We start from the raw sequence: 27,901 nt of genomic DNA, 5'->3' as shown, positions 1-27,901 counted from the left end.
CCTGGTTCTGTAGACTTTATACAACCGGGAGGACAGAAATGGGCATTCGTTTACATTTGAGTTCTCCCCTTGCTTTGTGTCTCAGCTGAAGATGACTCCAGATGCAAGCTGCCCAGTGGGGAGGCAGGGATCATCTGGGACAGCATCTGCTTTGCGTTTCTGCTGCTGCAGAGGAGAGTCTTCATGAGCTACTACTTCCTGCATGTCGTGGCTGACATTAAAGCATCCCAGATCCTGGCATCCAGGTGGGTCAGGCTACTCCCACCAACACCTTGCCCTGAATGCACTACTGTTTGATCTTTGCTATCTGGCATTGCTTAAGAAGACTTTCTCTCTTTCTCTCTCTCTCTCTCTCTCTCTCTCTCTCTCTCTCTCTCTCTCTCACACACACACACACACACACACACACACACACACACACACACACACACCATTCCCTAAAGGACTGGACACCAGTCCTTTTGCATCTAAAATAGAGTCTTAACAAGAAACTCTGAGTGCTGAGGTTTGGTCCTTTGCTGTGTATTGTAAGGCTAAGTGCAGGCCCCAAGACTTGTTTGCCCCAGAGAGGAGAAAGTCCTCATGTAGACCCAAGTGGCACTATGTGACCTTGCCTCCAAGTTATTTTTGATTGATGAATAAAGATGCCGATAGCTAATAGCTAGGCAGAGGAGACATGGGGGAGGGCGGATATTAGGGTTCCCAAGCCTGAAGGGTCAGGGGAGAACTGGGGATGTGGATGGGGGAAGAAAGATGAGGAAGAAGAAAAAGTTTCTATCGGTTAGGAGTCAAGAAAACATGGCCCTGAGGGTTGACCAATTGGAGTTCAGAGCAGCCCAGGTGAAACATAGTAAGCAATAACTCAGGGTTATTGATAGGAAATTGATTTTAATAGCAAAGAGGGTAGATTTCTGTCCAGCCCTAGTACTGATTAAGGCTTATTGTTAATAATAACAACCTGTGAGTGACACAATGGCAAATGATCTGAATAGACACACCCTAAGAGACAGCATAGGAATGAGGATTGGATGTAACTCGGCGGAAAAGTACATTTGAGTCTCCGCATCACAAAGGGGGAAGGTTGGGGTGTAAGGAAGGAACATACACACATGTCCCAAAAGTATATGCACGGCCACTCAATATTAGAACTCATCAGCCAAATGCAAATTTAAAAAAAAAAAAAAAAAAAAAAACTACAGTTCGGCATCATTTTGCCCCAATGTGAATGACTCCGACAGAAACACCAAAAACTCGGTGCTGATGAGGATGAGGAGAAAAGGAAGCCTCATACACTGTTAGTGAGAATATTTATTTATTTATTTATATGCCACCGTGAGAAAAGTGAAGTGGTTCCAAAACAGCTCAAACACTGAGCACAGGACCTAGCACCTCTCTAGTCCTCTGCCCTGTCCTGCCTATTCTTCTTGTCCCTTTCATCTCATCTGCACCTCACCTGAGTGTCTTCTCTGGGCAACTTGACATTGTCACACATCCCTCCTTGGACTCCACCCTTCCTGGGGTCACAGCATTAGGGAGGTTGAGGACTACTACTCTGTAAGTCTAGAAGCTTGAAGCTATGTTCTTTACTGGAAGTGAACGTCACTTGATAAATGTTGTGTGGCACACAATTCAAGTTATTTAGTGTCTGAAAAACAAACCATTTTCTTTCTGCTGGCCTTCCAGAGTGGCAGACAGCCCACTTAGTTCCAAGGGGCTATTTTCTTCCTTCTCAAATCACTCAAAAAGAGCTTGGAGAAGAAGCAGGTGACTTCAGCCAGGAAACATCTGTCAACCTGGGCAAAAGGATGTCATGACCTCTGATCATTTTCAGAAAAGGTTGGACAGCCGCAAGAATATTGATTTGTTCTGTATTCCCAACTTTATTTCAGAGGGGCCGAACTTTTCCAGGCTACAATTGTGAAAGCTGTAAAGGCAAGAATTGAAGAAGAGAAAAAATCCATGGACCAGCTGAAGAGACAGTAAGGACTCTCTTCCCCTTGCTTCTCTGCCCCTTTTGCATCAGTACATTCAACCATGTCTTGGCTCTGACCCTTGAAAAGTGTATCCATGTTTAACAATGAAGGGGATGTCTAAGGACTGGTCCACACAGTATAATGAGTGTTGATTCCTCTGTCAGATGAGGCACCAACCCTGCTATGCTGAAGATGAGGGCAGTTTAACAGGATGGTAGCTCTAGGTTGTGGGGAAGGCACCATCTTGGGAAAAGGCAGGGAGACATCACAAATTCAGTTATTTCATCCGGAGCCCTGAGTTGGTCATTGAGGTTCTCTGAACATTCGGTGTTATTCAATTTAAAGGGCACAGGTGGCCCTTGTGAGCTTTCGTAAAGACTGATAAACTAATGAAAGAAGTGGGGCTCCGAGCCAAGCACAAGGATGTGCTCACTGCATTTCTGGATCCAGGAAATAAATATGGAGTCAGCTTCAGAAGTATCTTCTGGAATAATACAGTGCCTGTTCAGGAGAATGGATGCCCTCGGACATGTGGGGTCCACAACGCTGGTGTGACTAGTCTCTTCCCAGTCTGACTCAATGCTTTTCCTACACCACTATCCTGGATGGGACAGGGGTGGGCTGACATGGGTCAGGGGTAGGCAGACATGGGTCAGGGGTAAGCAGACAGACATGGGACAGGGGTGGGCTGACATGGGATAGGGGTGGGTTGACATGGGACAGGGGTGGGCTGACATGGGACAGAGGTGGACTGACATGGGGCAGGGGTAAACAGACAGACATGGGGTAGGGGTGAGTTGACATGGGACATGGGTGGGCTGATATGGGACAGGGGTGGGCTGACATGGGATGGGGTAAACAGACAGACATGGGACAGGGGTGGACTGACATGGGACAGGGGTGGGCTGACATGGGACAGGGGTGGACTGACATGGGGCAGGGGTAAACAGACATACATGGGGCAGGGGTGAGTTGACATGGGATATGGGTGGACTGATATGGGACAGGGGTAAACAGATAGACATGGAACAGGGGTGGACTGACATGGGACAGGGGTGGGCTGACATGGGATAGGGGTGGGCTGACATGGGGCAGGGGTAAACAGACAGACATGGGACAGGGGTGGACTGACATGGGACAGGGGTGGGCTGACATGGGATAGGGGTGGGCTGACATGGGACAGGGGTAAGCAGACAGACATGGAACAGTGGTGGGATGACATGGGACATGGGTGGGCTGACATGGGACAGGGGTAAGCAGACAGACATGGAACAGGGTTGGGATGACATGGGACAGGGGTGGGGTGACATGGGTCAGGGGTAAGCAAACAGACATGGGACAGGGGTGGGCTGACATGGGACAGAGGTGGGCTGACATGGGACAGGGGTAAACAGATAGACATGGAACAAGGGTGGACTGACATGGGACAGAGGTGGACTGACATGGGACAGGGGTGGACTGATATGGGACAGGGGTAAACAGACATACATGGGACAGGGATGAGTTGACATGGGACAGGGGTGTACTGACATGGGACAGGGGTGGGCTCACATGGGACAAGGGTGGGCTGACATGGGATAGGGTAAGCAGACAGACATGGGACAGGGGTGGGCTGACATGGGACAGGGGTAAACAGACATACATGGAGCAGGAATGAGTTGGCATGGGACAGGGGTGGGCTGACAGGACTCAAGGCTGACAAGACAACTTGAGAGTTGTAAAGAATCTTCTAGCAATGAGTGGAACTTCTAAGAACTGGTAAACATCTATATTTTTTGAGTGTTAATGCTTAAAAGCTAATATCCAGAGAATTTGAATCCTAGATACTTTTTCAAGAGAGGGGAAGCCCCCTGAATTTGTAAGAGCAGCTTCACTCCATCTTGACCTCGCTTCTTAATTTTCTTCCCTTGGAAGGTATTCCTTTAAATAAACTAGATTATTCCATGGCATGGCTGCTTACACAGAAACCTAAGGTAAATGCGCAAACTGTAAGGTTCCTGCAGTGTGGTACGGCTGCTGCTGTTCTCTCTAGCTCAGACACAGTGCGCGAACACATTTAGAATTTTCCTGCATTTAGAAAATCCTCTCACTTCCCATAAGTGAGACCTGACTCTTTGTATTAAGTTAAGAATGCAAAGCTGGTGCATTAAGAGCACGGCTGATCTTCCAGTGGACCTGGGATCTTATTCCCAGGTCTCATCTATAACTCCAGCTCCGGGGCATCCAATGGCCTTCTCTGGCCTCTGCAGCCACCAGGCATGCACATGGTACACATAGATACATGCATGGGGGTGAAACATTCATTCACATAAAATAAACAAAAAGCAACTAAAAAATGTAAAACTTTTGGTTATAATATGCCATAATCAGACTGACTATGATACAAGATGAGAACCGATATCAAGGGCTAACCTTAGCATCATGACTATTGAGCATATTATTAACCCCAGTATCTAACACAAAGAACCATGGTGTCTCTCCCTCTCCCCATTCCTCGCTCCCTCCCCTCCCCCTCCCTCTCTCTGCCCCACCCCGTGTGTGTGTGTGTGTGTGTGTGTGTGTGTGTGTGTGTGTGTGTGTGTGTGCCAGAGAGAGAGAGTTATTTATTGCTAATCAGCAATGATCTCATAATCCCTAAGTACTTCAAAGTAAACTTCAAAGCCACTTTGCTCATGGATTCAGATATCTGGATACCCAATATGCACTGACAGTGCAGGCCATGGCGTGACTACTGCGCATATGCTCTTATTGTTACTAACACTGCCTTATTTATAGGATGGATCGCATCAAAGCCCGGCAACAAAAGTACAAAAAGGGTAAGGAGAGGATGCTGAGCTTGACCCAGGAGTCAGGGGAAGGCCAGGACATCCAGAAAGTCTCAGAAGAAGATGATGAAAGTATGTCAAATTTTCATCTTACCGAGTGCTTTGACATCTGATAACAGCATGCTGTCGGTAGGGCTGTAAAGTGCCACTCACCTTCATGCTACCAGGAGCCTCCTAATGTGACTAGATGTGTTTGTGTCATTAGTACATACTTAAGTGAATGAATAATTTTGCAAGTGGCTACTCTTCAACATGATGCCTTTAATGATGCCTGGTTTAGTTCACAGACTTATTTCTAAAGAAATTGGTGTGCAGTTTGCTTAATCTGTTCCTTCAGGGAAGAGGTTTTGGATACGCTGCCTTTGGTGTCTAAAAATCCAACAATGAAAATTAAATATGCATGCGCACTGTATGTCTCTTGTGAATATTTATAATTCAAAGTTCAGCTGCTGCTCATTACAAGGAACTCACTGTGAAACATAAAACTTATTGTTATATTTAATTATGGATTTATCCAAATATAGCTTTCACAGACTTGTATAGGTGCCTGCATGCTTTTCCACTTAGGGGAATTAAAAAAAAAATGCATGGTCTCTTTCAAGTTCCTAGAATCTCTACGTTAGTAGTAACTGTCCTCCAATCGTGTACTGATGTCATCAAAAGTCCTACTCCTGTGCTTGATGCATGTTAATGAATTATTTACGACTAAGTATTTTTTTAAATGGGCCACGATTCTTTCATGTTAATTTAATGATAAAAAAATTCAGCATAAGACATATTTTTAATGAACACTTCCTTTTTAATATTTCCGTACATGCCTTCAGATCCTAGTAGAGTGGACATGTAGCATGCTGCTGAGAACCTTCAGTGTTGGCCTTTGCAGGGGACTGTTAGCACATGAGGACTTTTATAGTTAGCCGACTTCCTTTTCCTGGCCTCTGATGTGTTTTTGCAACTTACCTAGATTTGACGATTTGAGTTGTTAAAGCGTGGTTTTCAAAACGTGTGTGCTCACTTCCAAAGAATTAATGTCTGGACATATTTCATTTTAGGAGAAGCAGACAAACAGAAAGCCAAGGGCAAAAAAAAGCAGTGGTGGCGGCCTTGGGTTGATCATGCTTCCAGTAGGTTTCGTTGATCCTCTTCCAATCTCATCAGTTCTAATCCTTATATCCTTGACCAGAATTCAGGCTCCCCATGACCCATGTGTCCCATGCATGGTTTGACCCTTGTGACTTGATAGGGGGTCAGAGTGTAAGAGCACTGCTGTGCTAACGAGTCCCTGGGCCCCATGGACTCGTTCTTTCTGAGAAATTAGCATGATGGCTAAAACTAGCCAAAGATATGATGTAGAGAGTATTACGTAAGAAAGTGAAGAATGAAGTGTGCTATCTAAATCTGTGGTCAAGAGCTCTGCTCCTTTTCCATGTGTTGTTTAAAACCCTTAAGGATACATTTGGCCCCTGCTGGGACTCTGAAGGATGACTGCTCTGTTAAAAGTGTCTGTGACCCTCTTTGTAAGGCACTGGGCATGGATGTCAATGAGCCTCCCTCCCTGTCTTCCCAGAGCTTTGATTTCATTTGCATTTGAGAGTTATTAGAAGTGTGTTTAGTAAGCAGCTGACAGAGCCTAAAATGCATTTGCTTTGTACTTAAATTCCTCCAAATCTCAAAATGATTCTGCAACAATCAATACCCCAAACACCTATGCCTAGAATGCAGCCCCAGCCTCAGATGTGACCAACTAGTAGCAAAAACCAGGAAAGCAGCATCTGCTAGACACATAAACTACAATGTGTTTCCCTCCTGATTATAAAAATGGATGTGTGGTTACAGATACCATTGGCTCTATGTGTTCTGTAAAGGCAATACTGGGCAATGGTGTGTTAATGGAATGACTCGTTATAATCTAGTCTTCCTGGATTCCTTAGGTATAGTGGAAGAGTGAGAAGTCATTGCTTTGAAAATAATGTGTAGTATATTTTACCCTTTTTAGGCTTACACTGTAAATCCACAATTACAACTATTTTGGTCAGACAAAGAAACTCACACAGTGCTAAGAGCAGCCCTGCTCGTAGGAAGCCCTTAGAAAACTACACAGATCAGTTTTTTTCCATCCCGAATCATGAGTGTCATTGCCACCTGCAACTGGTGTCTCTCACCCCAGTTGTCTTGTAAAATTAGCAAGGCAATTTAAATAGCATGAAATTTGGAAATTGCTTTCTATCTTTGGATTTATTTAGATGTAAACCTTTAATATTGAATTTCAGCAGTATGGTTAAAATTTAAAAAGAGAGATTGCAATGAATTCCACTTAATTTTCTGCCCACGTTCAAAGGAACTTCAAGTTGAACTCCAATGTGGCTCCTCTGTCTTCGGGTCATTGGTCAGGTTAACAACATGTGAACAACACTAAATGCCCACTCTATCAAGTCACAAGTAAACTGTGCCTACTTTTCTGTTTTTAAAGGGCCTTTGCTAATTTAGTGTGACCTATCCATTTCATAAATCACCTCATACTGAGTGGGCAAATTCCCACTGCAGTGACTACAGTTGTCTCTCCATTTCAGTATCGAAATCATTTCAAAAGAATTGGATATGGTCTGTGATAATCACCTTCCATGTTGGTAACAACCCAGCTCCCAGTGATGGTTAATGGCATTAGATTTTTCTCGTTCATTTCACCCTCATTATATCAAACTCTTCCGATAATCAACTCTGTGTGCCTTGTTACAACATCTTACAGTGCAATAATGGAGAGCTGTCTGTAACGCATGGTTTGGAATCGTATTCTACTGGTGGCGCTAAATTTCTTCTGTGTAATATATTTTCCTTTCCAAGTTTGAAAGGAACAGAAGGGGAGGACTGTGTCCTTGACTGTTTTTTTTTTAACCCTTCATGCTCCAGCACTTCTCTTTAGATCTGGAAGAAAGTTATTAGAGGACCTTGCTTTTATCTGTTGAGTGACTGGACTGGGCATCCGGATCATTTCTGAGAGATGCTGAGTTTAAGTGGAGATGCAGTGGCTATGAGTAACGATACTCCTTAAGATGGTTGGTTAGCAGCAAAGATGTCAGCACAAGCTGTGGTGACAAACTTGCTAGTTCCAAACCTATGCACACACACACAGGACTGCATTATTGCTGTTCAATGATACCTACCTTCCCACTGGAGTGTGTCTCTGTATCAGTTCCATGTGACCTTACTCATTACCTAACTTTGCTTTGTTGACACATATCTGGCATAAAGGGTCAAGTTTCTGTGGACAAAGTGTGGAGTTCAAAAAGTTAGGTTTGTACCAAGTAATTTACCAATGACACCAACATCTGTGTTTTGTGTCTAGACACAGCCTGGAGGCAGTGTCTTCATCTGCACTAATGTGCACGGACTTCTGACTTTATACTTGTACTTTGCCTTGTACAATGTGCTTTTTAAATTATCACTAGCAGCAGACACTAGAGAAAATATTTGATTTCACTAGTTTTGCTTCAACAATATTTTCCAAAGGACTAAGAGACCTGGAAAAAATATTTCACTGTTTCAAGTGTACCAGTTCCACTTGTTTGCATGATAAATTGGTGATAATACTAGTGATAACATCAGTGCTTGAGATGAAAATCGTTTGGGCTCAACCCGATGAATAAAAGTGGCAGAAGGTATGATTGAATACAACTCCAGCTACTATTGATCTTCGTACCTATAATGAGGGTAAATGTTCCATCTCATTATTGCCCTGTGTTTGTCCCAATAAACCATGTGACAGAGAGTCCACAAAAACTTCCCTGCAAAATCTCTGAGCTTAAGTGAAAGGCATTACTTGAATGGTCTCCCTCACTGTCAAATGTAATGCTGTGATTTTGGTTTGTTCTTGCTTATTGTTACCTTATGTTGTATTGCACTGATTCCCCTGGGCCTGGACCCAATCCTCTAGGCCTGGTTTTTTCTCCTTCAAAACATGAGTAACAAACCACGGTGCTTCTGTTCAAGGATATAAGGCCCAATTCGTTCACTCTGCATCTTCCTGAATGAAGGTGCAGAGTCACCTGATACTGTAGACGAAATGGCTCAACTTTTGACCATAGCCAGTGACATTCGAGCAACTAGCTTTAAACAAGCCAAGGTTTCCTGTTACTTTATGAGGTGTACGTCCAAATTATAACTTAAAACATCACATTATCTCACCCCAGAGATGCCTTCGTAGTTTGCAATCCCATATACAATTAGAAATCATGAGTATCCTATCCCACAATGATGGTACAGTTCTTGTAGCATCAGAAGGGAGTCTCTTTTATCTATTAAATTAAAAAAATTTCAAATATAAAGATTGAATTTCCTAATTGTCTTTAAGTCGAGAGACATCTCTGATTTCTCTTTTCCCATTCCTGACACAGTCAGTATGTTCTTGCAGGGCAAGTGTCAGATGAGGCAGAAGCAGGCCATACTGTTTGTGCTTTGCACCTGATGGTCAGTAGAGTTCCCCTTGGATTTTATTATGTTCCCAGGGAATGGCTTGTTGACCAGAAGTATGACAGAGCCAAACCCTATGGACCAAGGCTGCTGTCCTCAGTCCATCCTATGGCTCTTTGCAAAAGTAGTCAGACACAATGTTGTTATCTTGTTTTGTTTATTGATATTACCTACCCTTTTCCTCTTTGTGGCAATATGTTTGTTGTTGTTATTGTTGTTTATTTTCTTTTGTTTGTTTGTTTTTTAACTCTTTCGAATGTCTTGTCTTCTGTTGCCTTGTGTGTTACTTGTGGAGAAGCCAGGTCTGCATAGTATTAAAGTGAAGTAGAGGCTGGTGGCACTGGCCTCATCCTGGGTCACCCTAGTTGGTTGTCAGTAACAGACCATGCCAAATCTTCCACTTCACTCTGGCCTTTGTCTAGATGATCAAAATTGATGAATGGCAAAACAAGGGTGTTCAAGTATCTTGGCATCTCCAAATGGATTCAGCCCTATAAAACAGTGAAGAAGGAAGAAATTGTCAGGTCAACCCCATAGTTGCTGATCTCTTAAAATGGCACCGACAAGGCCTCATGCTCTGTAGACCCAGCCATGCCAGCACTGTATAACCCTAGACTAAAATGGGTTCTTTTCGTCTGTTTTCTCCTGCTAACATCTCTTGCTGTGGTCTTCTTGAAGGCCATCTGTGTATCTTGTGGGGGTGGGGTGTGTGTTTCATTAATAAGCCCCCAGGTTTCTTGTGTATCTTTCAAGAAATAAGCAAATATTTTGTTTTGCTTAGTGGTCAGGAGTGGAGATTATTATTTGTTTGAAACGGATAGTGAAGAGGAGGAAGAAGAGGAACTTAAAAAGGAGGATGAAGAACCCCCACGGAAGTCAGCATTCCAGGTAATTAGAGGGATGGGACAATGGCGCCCATCACTAGGTAGAAACATGGTGGTTGCTTTTTAATTGACAAGTCTCGCTTGCAGGCCTGGATGACCTCCTCTGTACTCTTACGTTGCAGCTCTCAGAGACTTCTGGTGGAAATCTGAAATTGGGTATTTCTAATTAAACTGAAGCAATGCTCCCTCTCAGTGACATCCTAATTGCCACTTCCCATGAACAGGGTGTGGGTCAGCTCTTCATCCCTGACTTCAAAGCAACTTTGATGACCTAAACAAAAAATTTTCTGTTGCAAGTAGACGGATTTCTTGACCACGCCTCGGATTGCTTGAATAGTTCCCTGTGTGAAAGAGTTGATTGTATAAATAATACACATGCTCTACTTTGAAATGATTGCTTAAATACTGCATTTGGATCTTGAAAACTAGCTTTAGGGTTTGTATTACTAATGGTATCAGAATACTAAATGACAACCATAAACGAGCCAGCCCAGTCCTGATCTTTTTCAGCTGAGATCTCTTTGTTCAGGAACCTGCTGACTCAAGCCCAGCTCTGACCCACCTACCAACACAATGTTAATGGGGGTAGGATGCAATCCATCCTTCTTGAAGACGAGGCCTTGTCAGTACATAGAGAGTGAACTCTGTACTTATTTCTCTTACCTCTGGATCACAGCTGGAACAGCTATATCCTGTTTGTCATAGTACAGGACTTATAGAAAGGTATCTACAAAACTCACTGATCACCCATGATAAGGCTATGCATCGTTCCCTAGACAGGGCTTTCATAACTGGGCAAGCTAAAACAGCTAGTCTTTGTGATGACATCCAAAAGCCAAGTGGTTTGTGGAGGTTCCTTGGTGTGATGCTGCCTCCCTAACCTATCCATTGCTCCTCTGTGTGTTTGGAGACCATGTTTGTGTGCATGAATGAAGGTGCTTGCCAAATACTAATGACTTAACAGCCTTGCCTTTTATGTAACGAGTTTTATGCTAACCAGCACTTACCGTACAGCAAGAAGAGAACATGAGCCATCCTCACTGTGTTTATGGACTACATGCTGTGACTGAGTCTGCTTTTTCCTAACTTCCAAGCCCAGTACATTTTGTTCTAGCTTCGGTGATTGGCATGTTTTAACCTCAACGTTAATTGTAGAGACAAGCCCGTGCAACATCATATATTAAACTGTTAACTTTTGTTTGGTTGGGTTTTTTTTTTCCCTACTAATTACTCTTGCTTTGTCCTTCTTTGTAGAGAGCTATTGGGAAGTTTGCCTCAGCCATTTTAGCCTTGCCAAAGTCTGTCATTAAACTTCCCAAAACTATTCTTCAGTATTTAATCAGAGCTGCAAAGGTATTTCATGTTTTACTGATGTGTAGTGTGTGGCTCTCTGCTCCGTAGAACTTTAGTAAAAAAAAAAAAATCCTATATCTACATTTTCTCTATTCTAAGAGTTGTATAATGAAAATATCATATGGATATAAAACAACGAGTCTTTCAAAAAGGGTTCTTACGAGCCAGACTTCTTATCATTTTACTACTTTCTAAAGTAGACACCAGCGGAGATTATCAAAAATAGAAAGAGAAAATGCAGATATATGTGTACTTTCTCTCTTCATACTTTTACGTAAGTTACATCTTATTTTCAAAGGGTTACATCTGGTTGCATGCATCAGTTCACATGGAGTAAAACATTAATCATTTTCTCAGAAAGCTGGTAAAAAAAAATCTGTATGCATCAGTTTACAGTGAGTAAAACGTTAATCTTTTTTTTTTCTCAGAAAGCTGGTAAAAACAATCTGATCAATCTTCCAAAAACAAAAACAAAAACAAACAAACAAAAACAAAAACCTCCCCTGGATATGATATGTCCCCTTCTCAGCCTCTTGTTAGTCTCTAGCTTCCTAATTTGGATCCAGTTGTCTAGTTCCTGGATCCAGCACGTCTCCTTTCCTCGATGCTCACTCCCAGAGCACAACAGTGCTACTAATGACTACAGTTTAACTACACATGTGTTTCATCCACCCAATACACGATAGAAGTCAGTCAACTACCTATAGCACAGTCACCTCACGATGAAAATCCACAAAGAAAAAAAAAAGTCACCCTTCTTGTGTTTTGTAGTCCCATGCTTTCCCTTCCAAACTCAGCCAGGCATGAACGCCAAAACACTTGGGTCCATGTTGATACGATGGTCCTTGTGTTCAAGCAAACAGATGGGATAGTGACAGAGACCAGTGTGCCTTGCCCTTTTTCTCATTTCCATGCTTACTCTGTTTCCACTGGTCATATGGACCTGAAATCCTGAGTCTCTGTAAAGCTCTGAGGGTGAAGCTCTACCTAGAGCCACAGAGCCCCACCTCCAACTGCCTTTCATTTTGGATTTCAGAAGGCTGACTTGAATTAATAGTCACTGCTGCTGTCTCTGTGGGGATTTCATCTTTTCTTCTCTAGGAATACACACAAAATTCATCAACTTGTAATTTTAAAATTCTTAAAGAGAGGGGTTGAGATTTATCCATCCCTTCTGTTACTTTAAATAAGGTTACAGATGATTAAATAATGGGTTAAGAAGCTTTGGGATCGCAGTCCAATTAGAGGACAATACACTGTTACTCACTGGAGTTAAGAATCCCCACTCTGATGAAACTCTCTCTGTTTGAAAGAATATATGCGTTGTTGCTTAATGGTCTCTTGATAAAAACAAGTCTATTTCCCCGCTAATAATGAAGATAAACTTTAAGATAAAGTCAGAAACACATGCACAAACATCCACATGGCAGTGACTATTAACTGAGTCCTCAGCCTCTGTGTGCATACTTTCCAAACACTTTCTCCTTCCACCTGATGTACTGAAAAGTCTGACACCTGAGCAGAGCCAACAAGTTGGGTGTGAGTTTGACTAACCTGTAATGTCATGATTTGGGAGGTCAGCCAAAATCTTCCATTTCTTGACTCGGTGAAGACCAGAACCCTTTTCTGAAGTAGGAAAAGGCAAAACTGGCCCTCAGCCAGATATCTGAAACTTTAAAATGTGTATGTTTCAAAATGGCCATCCCGAGATGGCTTTGCCTGAGAACAAGAAGTCAGTGGCTCTCAGGGTGGTTGCTCTCCCTTGCTTCCTGAGCTTGCATGACTAGAATGTTTCTTTCACCAAAAAGATACTGATGGGTTTCACCCCTTAGGGATCAACAGAGTCAGTAGTTCTCCTCACTATGTCAGGCCACTGATGGTCCCTCACTTGCTTTTCATAAAGTCTGTTAACTCTGCTTCTCTCCGCCCTCCTCTCTCCCTCCCAGCTGTTTGCTTTCTCTTCAGAAAAAAAAAAGGATATCCTACAATCCGTGTGCCTGATATACTCACAGATCATTGCCTCTTAACTCCTACTTGGGACTCTTTCATTTTATAAAAGAATAATAGTTTAATACTTTCCTTGAAAGAAATGTCATCCTATGTTGTTCTTAAACCTGAAGATTCATTATTAGTTCCGTTTCTTTTAAAACCAACTGTGTTGTGCAAATCTGCCATTTAATGTACTGAACCTGAGAGACAAGAAGCCAGACTCTCAAACCAACATGTTCAGTGAAGATCCAGCAGTCCTTGCTTTGATCTTTCTGAGCGTCAGTTCATCTTCTAATTCCATAAAATAGGACAGTTCACTTCCAGGATTTGTTATCTAGGAATAATACCAATTTTGCATTTGTGTCAATTGACCATAAAATTCACAGTTCTACTAGTGAGGAAGAAGGAAGTTTCTTTTTCCTTTTTTATTTTCTTGGACCATGTACTCCTCACATTTCCATATGTGAGAGAGCTGAATCTTTATTATCTGTTGACATCAGAACGCCAATCTGTTTATGTTGTGTTTTCAAAAACTACCCCGAAATATGAAAATAATCCAGGATAAAATGACATTCTATGGGTTTACAGCTGTCCCTTCTGTATGCTTGTCTTAATCATGCCGATGGAAAACCCAGCTTCCCTGAGACGGGGTGTCGCATGTTAAGCATGCCTGCTTGGCTTCGTGGTTTCTAGGGGGCTGATTTTATATATCAGGTCTTAGTTTTATTGCTTTTGCATGCTTCTAGGGATGTAGAGGGTGGGTCTTTCCAAACTTCTCTTTCTTGGTCATTGGTTGTGAAATTTTGATGCAACAGTTGTCAGCTCTTGAATGCAACTGACCAAGGGCAAGCCGAGGCACCGGCGTCCCCCCTGCTTCCCTGGAGGAGCTCACTCTTACACTGACATTATTTTACTTTTAAAATACTCACCCCTCTGCAGAGGATCTTTCTAAGTTACCCATAACCACTACTAGGAGAGTATTGGAGATGCATAAATCACTTCTCCCAAGTAAATAAGACAATTAAAGAAGTCATTTTACTGATGACGAGAACATTTGTGGCAGGAGAGACCCTTCTAATGGAGTTTATCAAGACCTCTGGCTTTAGATTGTTGAGTGCAGAGAGCTTAAATGTCATGGCTGAGTATCACAAACAGTGGTGGTGTTTCTGTGAAACGATGGTTTGTTTCTTTGACCCAGAGTTTATGTCCAGATCATCTGTGACTCCAAAGGAATATGTCTCCACAACTGTTTATACTTTACATCTTACGGTAACAAAAGAACACCTTAAGGTGGGTGTGGTGCCTGCCTTTAACCCAAAGTTTGGGCGGCAGAAACAGGTAGTTCTACAAAGCAAATGCTAGGCCAGCCAGGATTATAGAATGAGACCCTGTCTCAAACAAACAAGCAAACAAACAAACAACTAAATCAACAGAAGTCAGCTCAACATAAGAGAAATTTGTAAGAGAAAAAAAAAAACCATTCTTACACAGAAGAAGCTTAACTTAGGTCCATTTTCACTTTTAATTACTTTTCGAAAGTCAGAAAATAATTGGACGGTCTCCTTTCAGTTCGTCTACCAAGCCTGGATTACTGATCCTAAAACGGCACTCCGACAGAGGAGGAAAGAGAAGAAAAAGTTGGCCAGAGAAGAGCAGAAGGAGAGACGCAAAGGATCTGGGGACGGTGAGTTCTGGGCAGCAAGCAGCCGCTGGCTATGTGCAGAGGAGCACCGCAGGGGACGTGGGATACCTAGGGTGCCTCCAGATAGGGTTCTAAGTCCAGTAGAATTGAAGATTTTGAAGAGATTGTATTACCAAAGCATGGTGGAATTCAATCTTACCTAAGTTTCTTTTCTGTGGTAAAGACCAGGACCCAAAGCAACTTGTGAAGGAAAGGATTATTCTACCTTACAGCTTGTAGTGCATCACTGAGGGAAGCCAAGGCAGGACCTTGGGACGGGTGCATGAGGGCTGCTCAAAAGCTTGCTAAGCCTGTTTTCTAATAACAGGACCGCCTGCCCCACAATGAGCTCAGCCCTCCTTCTTCAGTTGTCACTTAAGAAAATGTGCCCCAGGCTTGACCCCAGATGGGGGCATTCTCTCAATTCAGGTCCTCTCTTCCAAAATGATAGTGTCAAATTGGCACAAAAGTAGCTAGTACAAATACTATCTAGTAGTTTCCTGTCATTTACGTGAAAAACAATATTTTAATATTTAGCAGGCACTTACTGAAACCACTAGTGGAACAAAGAAAATCCGATACCTCAACTCAGTACTTTATATTGTGAGTGGGCATGTATCGTAGTGTCTATGTATAAGAGAAGAAAAACAAACAAAATCCCAACATACTGTATTAATAACAGTGGCTTCTTCTTGGGAGACTGGAAGCTAAATAATGTGGTTGAAAGGAACCCTAGGCTTTTATTCTACAGTTTGACTCTGTGAAAAGATAATGCAACCATGGGTCCCTTATGAAGTTAATAAATTAAAAAATAATAACTCAAATTTTCTTGTGTAATTAATTATAAAATTTGTCCTTTTTTAAAAAAATCTTCCCTCTCTCGGTATCTCCTGGTAACTATAACTGCCTTTTATAAAAATAACTTTAACCTACACCCAATGCAATAAAGCCAGTGATAGAGGCAGGTCCAGAATCAGGTGAATGTGCCTGCATAGGCTTGTGCACGTGTGTGCACATGAACGCACATACACACACACACACACACACACACACACACACACACACACATACACACACACACACACACACACACACACACATATACACACACACACACACACACACACACACACACACACACACAGAGCCTCCCTGAAAAATACATCCTACCCAGATAGGCCATTGGTCTTCTCTCCTTTGGCAAATGCATGTTGTTTGTTCGTTAACTTTTTAGATTTGAGTTCATGTGCACAAAGGCATCTTGTACTTTCATTAGCAATGTATCATGAACAGTTCTCCAATTAAATATTCATGAAACTGCCAGGGCTTTTTTTAATGACTCTAAAAGTTTCTACAGTGCAGATATGCATAATTTATTCAATTATTTCATCATTAATGGACATAAAGATTGCTTCCTGATTTTTATCAGCAAACAATGCTATAATAGGTATCCTTGCAAAAAGTTCACATATCGTCATACATGAATGTATATGTAAGTGTGACAGAGGTTAAGAGTAACACACACTTTTACAGAATAGAGTCTCAAAAGTAGGAACTGGGTGAAGGTTATGCTTCATACACTTTAATAGTTTCTTCCTCACCCCCCCACAAGTTTTTAGTAATTTATACTTTTATATGCCAGATAAAGGAAGTACATTTCTTATAATGTCATACCAAGGCCCTCACTGTTCCTCTTATTATTATTTCTTTCCTGAGGGATGACAAATGACTTGTGTTTTCATTGGAATTTAGTTTAATCCTTATCTAATGATACTGGGTGTTTTTACTTTCTTTTGGCTGCATAATTTATACTTTATAGCTGAAAGTTCAAACAAAGCTATTACTGTCTTCTGCATTCTATGGGAGTGTTTGTTCTTTTCTTATTAATTATGGCTGATTGTACAACAGGCATATTGCATCCTGTGGTGTGTGATTACCACACTTCCCTGTTCAATGCTTGCATTTTGATTTAGTTTATGATACATGACTATCCAAACAATATGGAATTGCTTTGATATCAAAACATGCCTAAATTTCTGATATTTTTAAAAGTCATTATCTTGCTACAAAAGACAGCCTCTACCACCCAATATTAAGCAAATGTTTTCCTGTATTTCCTACTGGTTTGTTTACTTACTGCATAGTAGAGGTGTATTTTTGTACAGTTACTTACATGGGCAATGAAGCTAGCCCTACTTATTTAAAAAAGTCTTCCTTTTGTGTTAGAAATAAGCAGTAGTCAAGCCATCAGCTCCTCGCTCAGCTTATATATGAACTGTGACTGTATTCTGACTCATTCTCCTACTGTCATGCTATTAATCACTGTTACAGGCTTCTGAGTCTAGTAACCATGGAGTTTGTTTTAATATTTAGTGAGGCAAACTCACCTCACCATCGTTTTATTCAACAAGTGTATGTCCAGTCACAATATTTTTTGAATAATTTTTGGTCATGAAAATTGCTCAAGATGAAACATATTTTATGTGCAGGTCCAGTGGAATGGGAAGATCGAGAGGATGAGCCAGTCAAAAAGAAATCTGATGGACCAGGTAACAAAACAGGGACAAAGCTGATCTGAGAGGATGTCTTTGCCTGCTCTTGGGACTCTTTTCCTCCTGTTGGGTTGCCTAGGCCAGTCTCAGAGCAGTGTTTCTGTCTGATCTTATTGTATCTTCTTTTGTCATGTTCAGTTGATATCCCTGGGAGGCCTGCTCTTTTCTAAAGGGAATCAGAGGATCAAGTGATCTGGGGGAGAGGTGTGGGAGGAGGAGAACTGGGAGGAATGGAAGGAGGGAAACTCTGGTCAGGATATATTGTATGACTATGCCAGGGCCTAGCAAACACAGAAGTGGATGCTCACAGTCAGCTATTGAATGGACCACAGGGCCCCCAATGGAGGAACTAGAGAAAGCACCCAAGGAACTAAAGGGAACTACAACCCTATAGGTGGAACAACAATATGAACTAAGCAGTACCCCGGAGCTCTTGTCTCTAGCTGCATATGTATCAAAAGATGGCCTTGTCGGCCATCACTGCAAAGAGAGGCCCATTGGACTTGCAAACTTTATATGCCCCAGTACAGGGGAACGCCAGGGCCAAAAAGGGGGAGTGGGTGGGTAGGGGAGTGGGGGCGGGGTATGGGGGACTTTTGGTATAGCATTGGAAATGTAAATGAGCTAAATACCTAATAAAAAATGGGAAAAATTTTAAAAAATTAAAAAATGAAAAGAAAGGAAGTGGCACTGCCCCGTGTGGTGAAGAAGGGTACTGCAAGGTTATGAACCCCGACAATGAGTATGGATTGAGGCCAAAGGATGTCAATCTTACCCCCTTGAAATCTCATCTTGCTGCTGAGATGGAGATGGCCTCCTGAGAGAGGATCAGCCTCTGTTGCATGGGATGGAATGTCGGGCTCCTATCTGTCTGTAAAGTCCTTCATGCCTGTGCCTGTGGATGAGATCAACAATGGTGTTGTTTCATAGAAGCTACCAGAATAAGAACATTTTAAAAATGATTGACAGTTTCTTCTTTAAAAAAAAAATTGAACATTTTAAATTGAGATACAATGGTGCTACATATACATACTCTGGTAAACACAGACAATGGGGGATCATGACATCAGGCTGATGAATGTTTCCATCAGCTCAAAAGTTTGTTACGTCTTTGTGTTAAGAACACCCATAATCCTCTCTGCTAGCTATTTTTAAACATGCCATAAATTATACAAGTAAGTCATTAAGTGACAAGATGCTGACCAACTAATAACCATTACTTCTAAGTGACTAATTGCGAATAGGAGAAAAAAATAAGAACACGTTGTTAAAAAACCCAAGACCTGCTGTAGTATATTAGTGGCTCTTGCTCGAAGTTGTTCAACCTACAGAGCTCAAACTTTGCTTTTATGTCTGTAAATGTATCTTGGTGTCCTCTCCAAATAAGTATGGGAATTGGATACCTTGGTCTAGAGTTCTTTAAATGACTAAGGGAAGCTGGAGAGATGCCACACAAGTTAGAAACTCATTGCATCATCATAAGGGCTGGAGTTCAGCTCTCGGCACCCAGGTAAAATTCCAGAAATCCTGCACAGGCCTGGAATTCCAGCTTCATGGTAACAGTTGGGAGTGACAGGAGAATTATGAGGGCTCGGGGACGTTCAGCCTAGTCAAGAAAACATCAGTCCTAGGTTCAAGGAGAGAACTTGCCTCAAGAGAATGACAGAGAATGCCAGTGGAGGACACTGGATACTCTCTTCTGGCCTTCTTACATGAGCATTGGTATATGCATACACTAAATAAATAAACAAATAATCAGATAACTAGGAAACTGGGAATGCAGAGAGGAAGGGAGGCATCTTGGAGTCTCTCGCATGGTGTCACTCCTCTGTGGCATCAGCTGTCCCTACCTTCTTCCCACTTCATGGGGCCTTCATCTCTGCCTTTGCTACTTTGCTCAGCAAAGGACCCTCTGTTGCTGCTCACCTCTTAAGACATATGGAACACATAAGGATGCAACAGCCCAAAAAAAAGTCCTGAGGAGCGGCAGGTGGTAGCTGCATAGGCAGGAAATGTTCCCAAGAGGACAGTGGGCCCATGGGGACATCAGACATCAAGAGTCTAGCCCCACCTGGTTCTTTATCTTGCTACTTGCTACCCCATTCCCCCTCAACCCCCTCAGGTATGGCATTTACTTGGAGGCTCCCTTCCTTACTCGACCCTTTGACACAAGCAAAACCTTACTAGAAGTAAACCTGTCTTCCCTCCTAGACCACTTAGCTCAAACCCAGCTCTTTTCCTGTATCATAAAGCCAAACTCTGATTCCCATTGTGACCTTCAAATCAGAGAGGAGATTAGTGGGGGGCAAAGACAGGCAACTCAGTGGTCACATCTGCTCACACTAGACAAGGGGCCTGTGAGGCTGGCATGTGATTGAGAGTTACCCACGTACCTAAGTGATTAGGACGGACGGACAGACAGACAGACAGAATGGCCTAGTCCTTCTATTCTGACTCTTCCTTGATGTCTATAGTAATGGGCATACAACGCATGGTTTCATTATACCTGTACAAAGCCAATTGACTGCTCCCTGCCGTAGAGATCCTTAAATCTATTTGTTGGCAAATCCCAACAAATTACATAATGGCTAGTTACCATCCCCTGCATCTGTAGATCACATCATTGCAAGCTTGCCTTGAGCCACTCTTTCCCAGTTGCCCCATCCCTGGCCTGGTACTGTGGCTCTGCTCTCTGTTTCTGTATCACCAGACTAGATGCTAAATATAAGTGATCTCATCTGGCGTGTGGGTTTTCCACACCTGGCTTATTTAGTGCAACACAACATGATGTCCCCTACAGTCATCCACATTGTTCCAAGTGACACAACTGTCTTGTTTCTAAAGCTGAGTGATGTTTCTAAGGCTGAGGTCACCTGTCACTAAACCTCCCTTCAATCTTTCTGAGTGTCCAAAAGCCTTACAGATAGGCTCTAGGGAGTTCTGGAGATGTGCATGCTGTTGACATTTTGATCACAGTAGAACTCTGTGCTGAGTGCTGAGTGCCTGTGTGACAGCTTCCCAGGGTTTCTGGTCCCAGCTCTAGTCAAGGATAAAATTCACATTAGCAATCCCAGGGCTTCTGCTGCCTGGAGGTGATGATGGATGCAGTGTGAAGGGTTTCATTGTTGACATCAAATCCCATCTAACTGTGTGAAGAAGATGTGTGAAGAAGCACACACAGCCCATGGATCGAGCTCTGCGAAAGATAAGATGGTTTGCCAGAAGGGGAATAAAGAGGCCCTACCAATAATCCTTAATACAGTTGTAGGAGAGCATTCACGAGCCCCCATGAGACAGGCACAAAGAGTTCCTATTCTTAAGTCAATACTAGGGGCACTTTGATTTGCAATCTCTACTTTTACTAAACCTCTTACAGTCAGGCCTATATATGTATAGGTTTCACTTGCCACAGCTTCATCCAACCACATACCAGTCTGTTTTAAGGAGAAAAAAAATGCATCTCTATTGAATGCATACAGATCTTTTTTTTTCTGTCTTCCTCTAAATAACACAGTGTAGCAAACACTTCAATAGAGTGCTCCTAGTAGCAAGTATTAAAAGTAATCTCAAACTATGAGGGACAGTGTGTAGAGATTTTATACATGGAGTATAGTTAACAGTTTCACATACAGAAGGGACTTGACCCCCCCCCACACACTGAGCTTGATATCTTTAGGGGTTCTGTCAGTCCTTTGGGGCCCTGGGGGACTATGTTGAGACCTGTTATGACTGACATGACAAATCCCACCTGAGTGTGACTTAATTCTGCCACTCTCTGTGTAGAGGGCTACACAAGTGTTTGGACCTTAGTTCCGCTCTGCGTCTCTAAGGATGGTAAGCCCAGTCCCCCCCGTTAAGGACAATCCTGCAGAATCCAGATCTGGATGTGGTATACCTCATACTGTATTCAACAGCACAGCTCTTGGCAGCGTCCCATGTACTTGACACTGTGCCATGCTTCTTCGGCCTAGATAATATCATCAAGAGGATATTTAATATCCTGAAGTTCACATGGGTTCTGTTCCTGGCCACAGTGGATAGTTTCACCACTTGGCTCAACTCCATCTCAAGGGAACACATCGACATATCCACAGTCCTGCGGATTGAAAGATGCATGCTGACTCGAGAGATAAAAAAGGTAATGCAATGCCATTGGCAGCCTCTCCTTTATTACTTGGTACGTTCAAAGAGCTGCCAGGTCCGCATGGACTTGGTGCATCCCAGCCCAAAATGCATGGGGCCAGAGGAGTTTCCATTGTCCAATTTTTGGTTTTGGGCTATGAAATATTTTCACCTAAATAGTGAAATACTTAGGGGGAAGGAACCCAAATACAAACGGGAAATTTTATTTCTATTTTATCATACACATGACCTTAAAGTTATTTCTTAGACTATTCCGTGTGTGCTTGCATTTTAACTGCAACTGTCCAGGAGGATTTGTGTAGAACTTTGCACCCAATGACATCATGTCGGCATTCAAGGGGTTTCAAACGTGGGGGTATTAGAATTTCAGATTGTCAGCCAGTGTCTGGGTTAGTTGTGTTCCTGTTGCTGTTGTTTGTTTTGTTTCCTCCAACTTGGCACAAGCTGGAGCCATTTGAGAAGAAGACCCTCAAATGAGGAAATACCTCCATCACAAGGCTCCATCAGTGAGCCATTGATACAGGAGGGTCACATCCCATCGCAGGCCGACTATAAGAAAGGAGACTGAGCAAACCATGGGAAGTGAGCAAGCCAGTTGGAAGCACTCCTCTGTGGGCTCTGCTTCAGTTCTTGCCTCCAAGTTCCCCTCTTGAGCTCTCACCCTGGCTTCCTTCAGTGATGGATTATAAACTCTAAAACTGAACAAATTCTTCCCCATCAAATTGCTTTTGGGCTTGGTATTTGCCACAGGAAAACCTGAAGAAGACAACCTTATCTAAAACTCTAAAATGAAATCCTATCTTCCTGGAGAGCAATTACATAACCGTTTAGCTCTTTGTGTGAGGTGTAAACCTCCCCTCCCCTCTCTCTTATATGCGCACCAATGGATCCTTGGAAAATCCCCAGTTTATTCATTTTCTCTATTCTATCAGAGTTTATAGGTGTGCTCTGCCCAATATAGGATTTTAATCTGGGAATTTTGATCTGAAACCTCCAGAAAAAAATAATTAGGATGTAACAAAAGTTATATATGGTTTGTAGATTGTGTTTCTAAGTCTATTTTTATACATATAATTTTGTCAATTATACCATAATGGGGCTGAGAAATTTTAAAAAATATATAAAATATACCAAAATAAAAATTAATAATGAAAATAAATGACATAGCTGAAATTAACCTATTTGAACAGGGATTTGATATTTTTCCCCGCTCAGCTTGAACCAATTTCTGGAAAAGTGATGTGATATAGCAAAATTGTCCTCATGTAAAAATTACACCGGACATATTATTTACATTAGTTTTTGCCATGATCAAATGTCAAAAGCAAGTTAAAGATGGGTGGAGGGTTGTCTTACAGCTTGAAGGGATACAGTCTACAGTGGTGATGGCTGGGGGGGTGTGGCAGTAGGAGAGGAAGGCAAGGTCGCTTTGTATCCACAGACAGGAAACAGAGATAAATGCTGCTAACTCAGCTGGTGTCTGAGTTAGACATTATTGCTGTGTTAAAACACCATGACCAAAACCAACTTGGAGGTGGTCGTTATTTTCCTTACACTTCCACATTGCTGTCCATCATCAAAGGAAGTCAGGACAGGAACTTGAACAGGGCAGGAACCTAGAAGAAGGAGCTGATGCAGAGGCCATGGAGGGGTACTGCTTACTGGCTTGCTCCCTCTGGCTTGCTCAGCCTGCTTTCTTATAGAGCCCAGGACCACCAGTCCAGAGATGAAACCACCCACAATGGGTTGGGCCCTCCCCTACCGATCAGTAATTAAGGCAATGCTTATGTAGAGCCCAGTCTTATGGAAGCATTTTCTTACTTAAGGTTCCCTCCTTTCAGATGATTTTCTCTTGTGTCAAATTGACATACAACTATCCAGCATGGCTGGATTCCTCTATTTGAACTTTTTATATAGTCCAGGATCCCAGCCCATGGGATGGTGTCACACACATTTGTGACTGATCCACCTTCCTCGGTTAAATCTTTCTATTAATGTCCTTTGAGATATTCTGAGAAGTGTGTCCTATGTAGTTCTGAATCCAGTCAGGTTGACAGTGAAGATCAACCATCGTATCTGGTAATATTGGCTACCTCTGATGACCATAAATGACCTGACCTTAAACCCTAAATTAACTAGCCTCTCATCAGTCCTTACCATAGATGTAGGCAAGTGCTACAAGTTGTCACTATTGACAATGGCTGGCACTGTTCAAACACGTGCTTTCATGAGAACCGTTGTCGTGTCCCCTCTTCTACAGGGCAATGTTCCAACACGGGAAAGCATCCACATGTACTACCAGAACCACATTATGAACCTTTCCCGAGAATCCGGCCTGGACACAATCGACGAGCACTCGGGGGCTGGCTCCAGGGCCCAGGCAGCACATAGGATGGATAGCTTAGATTCCCGGGACAGTATCTCCAGGTATTTTTACTTTCTAAACAATGGGTTTGTTTGTGACAAAGCAAATGAGGTCGATGGTGACAAAGAGGAGGAGTGATGCAGGAGGTGAAGGTTAACCAAAAGCATGAGTGGTATCCCGGGCCCTGCAGCCCCAAGCAGCACTGCTGAAAGAACATTGTCCTGCTGTAGACAGAACTGGATAAAGCAGATATCAACAGTGAACAGCTTTTAGGATCCATATACAGAACTGGCACAGCATAGAGATTTATGAGATTCAGGCAAATAAGGATGACCTATTCCATTTGCCTTATACTCATTACTATTTATGTAGGGGCTACATCTTTACCGTCTTTCAAAATGGCTGCTCCAAGTGTCGTTTCTTCTAGTACTTTCTACCTTCTGTTGATAAAGCTGATCTTTTCCTTTCAGAATTGTAACTTCAATCTTTTAGACTAAAAATGTCAGTAAGCATTATGTTAGCCTCCCTCTTCTCTAGGTTTACGGTCACACATGCACTGTTCACAGCAGGACAGCAGGTGACTTAATGGTAATGGTGGTTATACTGTCTCTTGATGTCTGTCCCTTCCTCCCAGGCAAGTGTACACTGCCCACCCTGTCAACCCTGAAAAGCCCCAGGACCCTCTGCACTGTGGCATTCTAGATCACTGCTGTCCATTGTATAGAGCTCACTAAGCCCGTCACTGTCTTGGGAAGAAAATTAAGTTTCAGAGTGACCATCTAACTGCATAGATGGCACCATGCAGCTATCTTATAGACTGAGAATTATATCTCTGAGGATAGCCATGTATTTTTTTATCGAATATCTAAAAAACTGTATCCCTATTCTAGGCCAAGGTTTGAACTCAATTCTAGAGCAAACAAAACCAAGAGCCATCCCCCACCCACATGGCTCCCATCTGAGAAGGCTCTCTGAAATAAGGCTATTGCCTCCTCTACCTGGTGTAATGAGGAAGGACAGAACCTCCAGGTGGCCCAGACTCACACACACTTCACACGTCCAGTCAGCACAGAGGCTGATGACCACATTTTTCCTACAAAAATATTGACTACATTTTATTGTGGATGGAAGGAGGTAGGAAGGACATAACATGACTGATATCAAACTCAAAAATATAAGTTAAAAATCAAAGGGACAGAGGTTGGTGCTCCATTGGCCATTTACTTAGCCAGTCCATACAAGGCCCGGGATATAGTCACCAGTACCAGAGATAGAAAAACAAAACGGAAAATCAAAATTGTACCCATTGGAGAGAGTGGTGAAATAGAAAATTTCTTACCTCTATTTAGTATGGTTTCATATGTGCTACTGAATTAATTGTCTTTGAGCTGACCAATTAAGAAACTCAAACACATCCATATACCATTTTTCACCTTTGACAAAGATCCAAATCTATTGTTATGAAAATAAAATCATATATCATATAAATACATGTGTGTGCATGTGTGTATATATATGTATATGCCATACTCATACTTATGTACACACATATATACATGTAAATATATATAAATATGTAAGTATGTAAAATCTCAAATTTTAAAATAGTCACTTAATTATGTATGTGTGTGTGTGTGTGTGTGTGTGTGTGTGTGTGTGTCTTTGCCTATATTGATTCTGTGTAGATAACACTTAATGGATACAGTCCTTCCCCTCTTCCCAAATAGATACTCTTTTATGGTCTTTTCAGGAATAATAACAGGATAATATTTTCTATAACTTGGGAATACACCAGTTATTTTTAAGCTCTGAAATCAAAAATATTTCAGCTAATATGTTCTTCATCAAAGGAGGGATGATTGGAGCCAGGCTCCTCTTAGAGCTTCAAGGTGAACCATTTATCCTTAACTGACATGAGGTGTAAGATGCTGTTTTTGTTCTAGAATAGAATAACTGTTAGAAAAACACATTGTAGTGATAAAATGTATCGTCTATTCTTTTTCTACCTATGCTTTTATACTTCACTCAGATAATAATTCCTGAAAGTACTAGTAGTAGCAACAGCTCTAAAGCGAAAATGTCAACGACAGCATCAACTGGCTCCCAGCATTCTGTGTGTCCTGTGAGACCACCCCAGGATCTCTGGACAGGGCAGGTTTACTTTTCTTGTCTCACAGGTTTTGCTGAAGTAAAAACCCACTGTCCATTTTGTAATTTATTTTGATGTTTTGTAAGCCATAACTTCGGTCTTGTGTGAAATCTCCTAAGTCCTCCTCATTGATCTCATTCCAACAAGTTTCTCCATAGCTAGATATCAGAACATTTGAATGTGACCCTTCTCTCTCTGGTTAATTTCTATGTCGTGAATCAAAGTCCATTTTACCCCATTGTTCTTAAGGGACGGCCTATGTCAGTCTAGCTCACACTGGCTGCTCCCTCATCAGGGAAGGGTGGGCCAAGGACATGCTTTAGAGATGCTGTGCAGGTCAGTGTTGTATGAGACACTGGCTTCAGTCCCTAGGGACATAATGGAAATGGTGACAACGAAACTAAGTGAACACTGATGGGCAGATGTGTATAAGGGTACAGATGTGTGCAGCCTGGGAGGGGCGAGGTGGTAGGTGGAGGAGGTAGGCATGTCAGGATGCCCTGGACACCCTCAATGTTGACTAACACTGCTTCCTACACAGGGGTGAACGAAGGTGAGTAAACGATTCTTGGTTTCCAAACACTCCCACGTTAGAACCAAATGATAGTCAGACAACCATTAAAAAAATAAATAAATAAAAATCACAGGGACAGTGGAATGTGAAGAACCCTGAGGTGAGAATTCTGAGCTTCTTTAGAGACATCCCCAGATGGCGTACCACCACCATCAGCCCATCCTCTGCTTGGTCATTTTTCATAACACTCGCAAATGTTCCTCAGCTCCGGACCACACTGTTTTGCATGTGGGTGTCAAACACAAACTATATTTTATTGCTTTTAATTCCCCCAAAACCATGACAGACCAATCTGCTTTTCCTGTGCAAAAGTCACACTCATATTCAACTACAATTATTCCCTCCCATACAGTGAAGAATATGTATAATATATAACGTGTTATTATACCTGGTTTTTTTTTCTTTTGCCAAGATATGCTGTCTCCTAGTGTGACTCGTAAGGTTTTCTCAGTCCCTCCTTCTTTTGCCCCCTTTCCTGGTTTATTTCATAATAAGGAGGTGTGCTTTGTTACCTTGAACCCAAGGCTTGGCAATGTAAAGGGGAGGCAGAGAGTGATGCTAACATCTTTTGATATTTGAACAAATCATGTGTCACCTCCCAAAGGGAATATACACAAACATTTTCCCATAAAACTTAATATTCTTCATAGATATCCTTAACATCACACATAGGACCTGTTTTAGGGTAGTTGCTTTAGTACCAAACTCTTTAAAAAATAAAAAGAATCAAGAGATTATTATATTACAAAGTATAAATAAATATCCTGACAGATTCCTATATGAGAGACTTTTAATTACATAACAATCTAATATATGTTCAACTAAGAAATTAAGTAATTATAAATCAAAGCTTAGGAGGCTACAAAGGGAAACTGCCATCTCAAGCAAAACCAAGCACCTGCCTTTAAAGATGACCTATACAAAAAAACATGGCTGGAATGCGAAA

At 42.1% G+C, this 27,901-nt stretch overlaps 1 protein-coding gene and 1 long non-coding RNA gene across 11 annotated transcripts in view; one reads left to right on the top strand and one right to left on the bottom strand.

Annotated features, from left to right (window-relative positions):
- The window catches only part of Piezo2 (piezo-type mechanosensitive ion channel component 2), a 377,504-nt gene that overhangs the window by 312,891 nt on the left and 36,712 nt on the right, over window positions 1-27,901 (top strand). For 6 of the 10 annotated variants that reach the window (XR_386006.4, XM_006526169.4, XM_006526168.4 and 3 more), the window contains 10 exons: window positions 86-245; window positions 1,890-1,979; window positions 4,749-4,870; window positions 5,851-5,922; window positions 10,047-10,153; window positions 11,404-11,502; window positions 15,061-15,175; window positions 17,662-17,721; window positions 21,696-21,862; window positions 24,128-24,294. Coding sequence is in view for 8 of the 10 variants with exons in the window: in XM_006526169.4 (XP_006526232.1) it covers window positions 86-245; window positions 1,890-1,979; window positions 4,749-4,870; window positions 5,851-5,922; window positions 10,047-10,153; window positions 11,404-11,502; window positions 15,061-15,175; window positions 17,662-17,721; window positions 21,696-21,862; window positions 24,128-24,294 (1,159 nt within the window). In the remaining 2 variants the exon portion in view is untranslated. The remainder of the gene's footprint in view (window positions 1-85; window positions 246-1,889; window positions 1,980-4,748; window positions 4,871-5,850; window positions 5,923-10,046; window positions 10,154-11,403; window positions 11,503-15,060; window positions 15,176-17,661; window positions 17,722-21,695; window positions 21,863-24,127; window positions 24,295-27,901) is intronic. The other 4 variants (XM_006526173.4, XM_006526170.4, NM_001039485.4 and 1 more) reach the window with 2 other exon arrangements.
- Gm36651 lies at window positions 9,531-24,135 on the bottom strand. Its single transcript, XR_386287.2, has 3 exons — window positions 24,025-24,135; window positions 18,500-18,619; window positions 9,531-9,756 (listed from the first exon to the last, which is right to left on the bottom strand). It is a non-coding gene; the product is annotated as a predicted gene, 36651 (long non-coding RNA).

This window comes from Mus musculus, chromosome 18 (genome assembly GCF_000001635.26).
Source record: "Mus musculus strain C57BL/6J chromosome 18, GRCm38.p6 C57BL/6J".
In the NCBI taxonomy this organism is placed as follows: Eukaryota; Metazoa; Chordata; class Mammalia; order Rodentia; family Muridae; genus Mus; species Mus musculus.
Note: the sequence above shows the minus strand (reverse complement) of the source record. Positions and strands in the feature narration are given on the sequence as shown.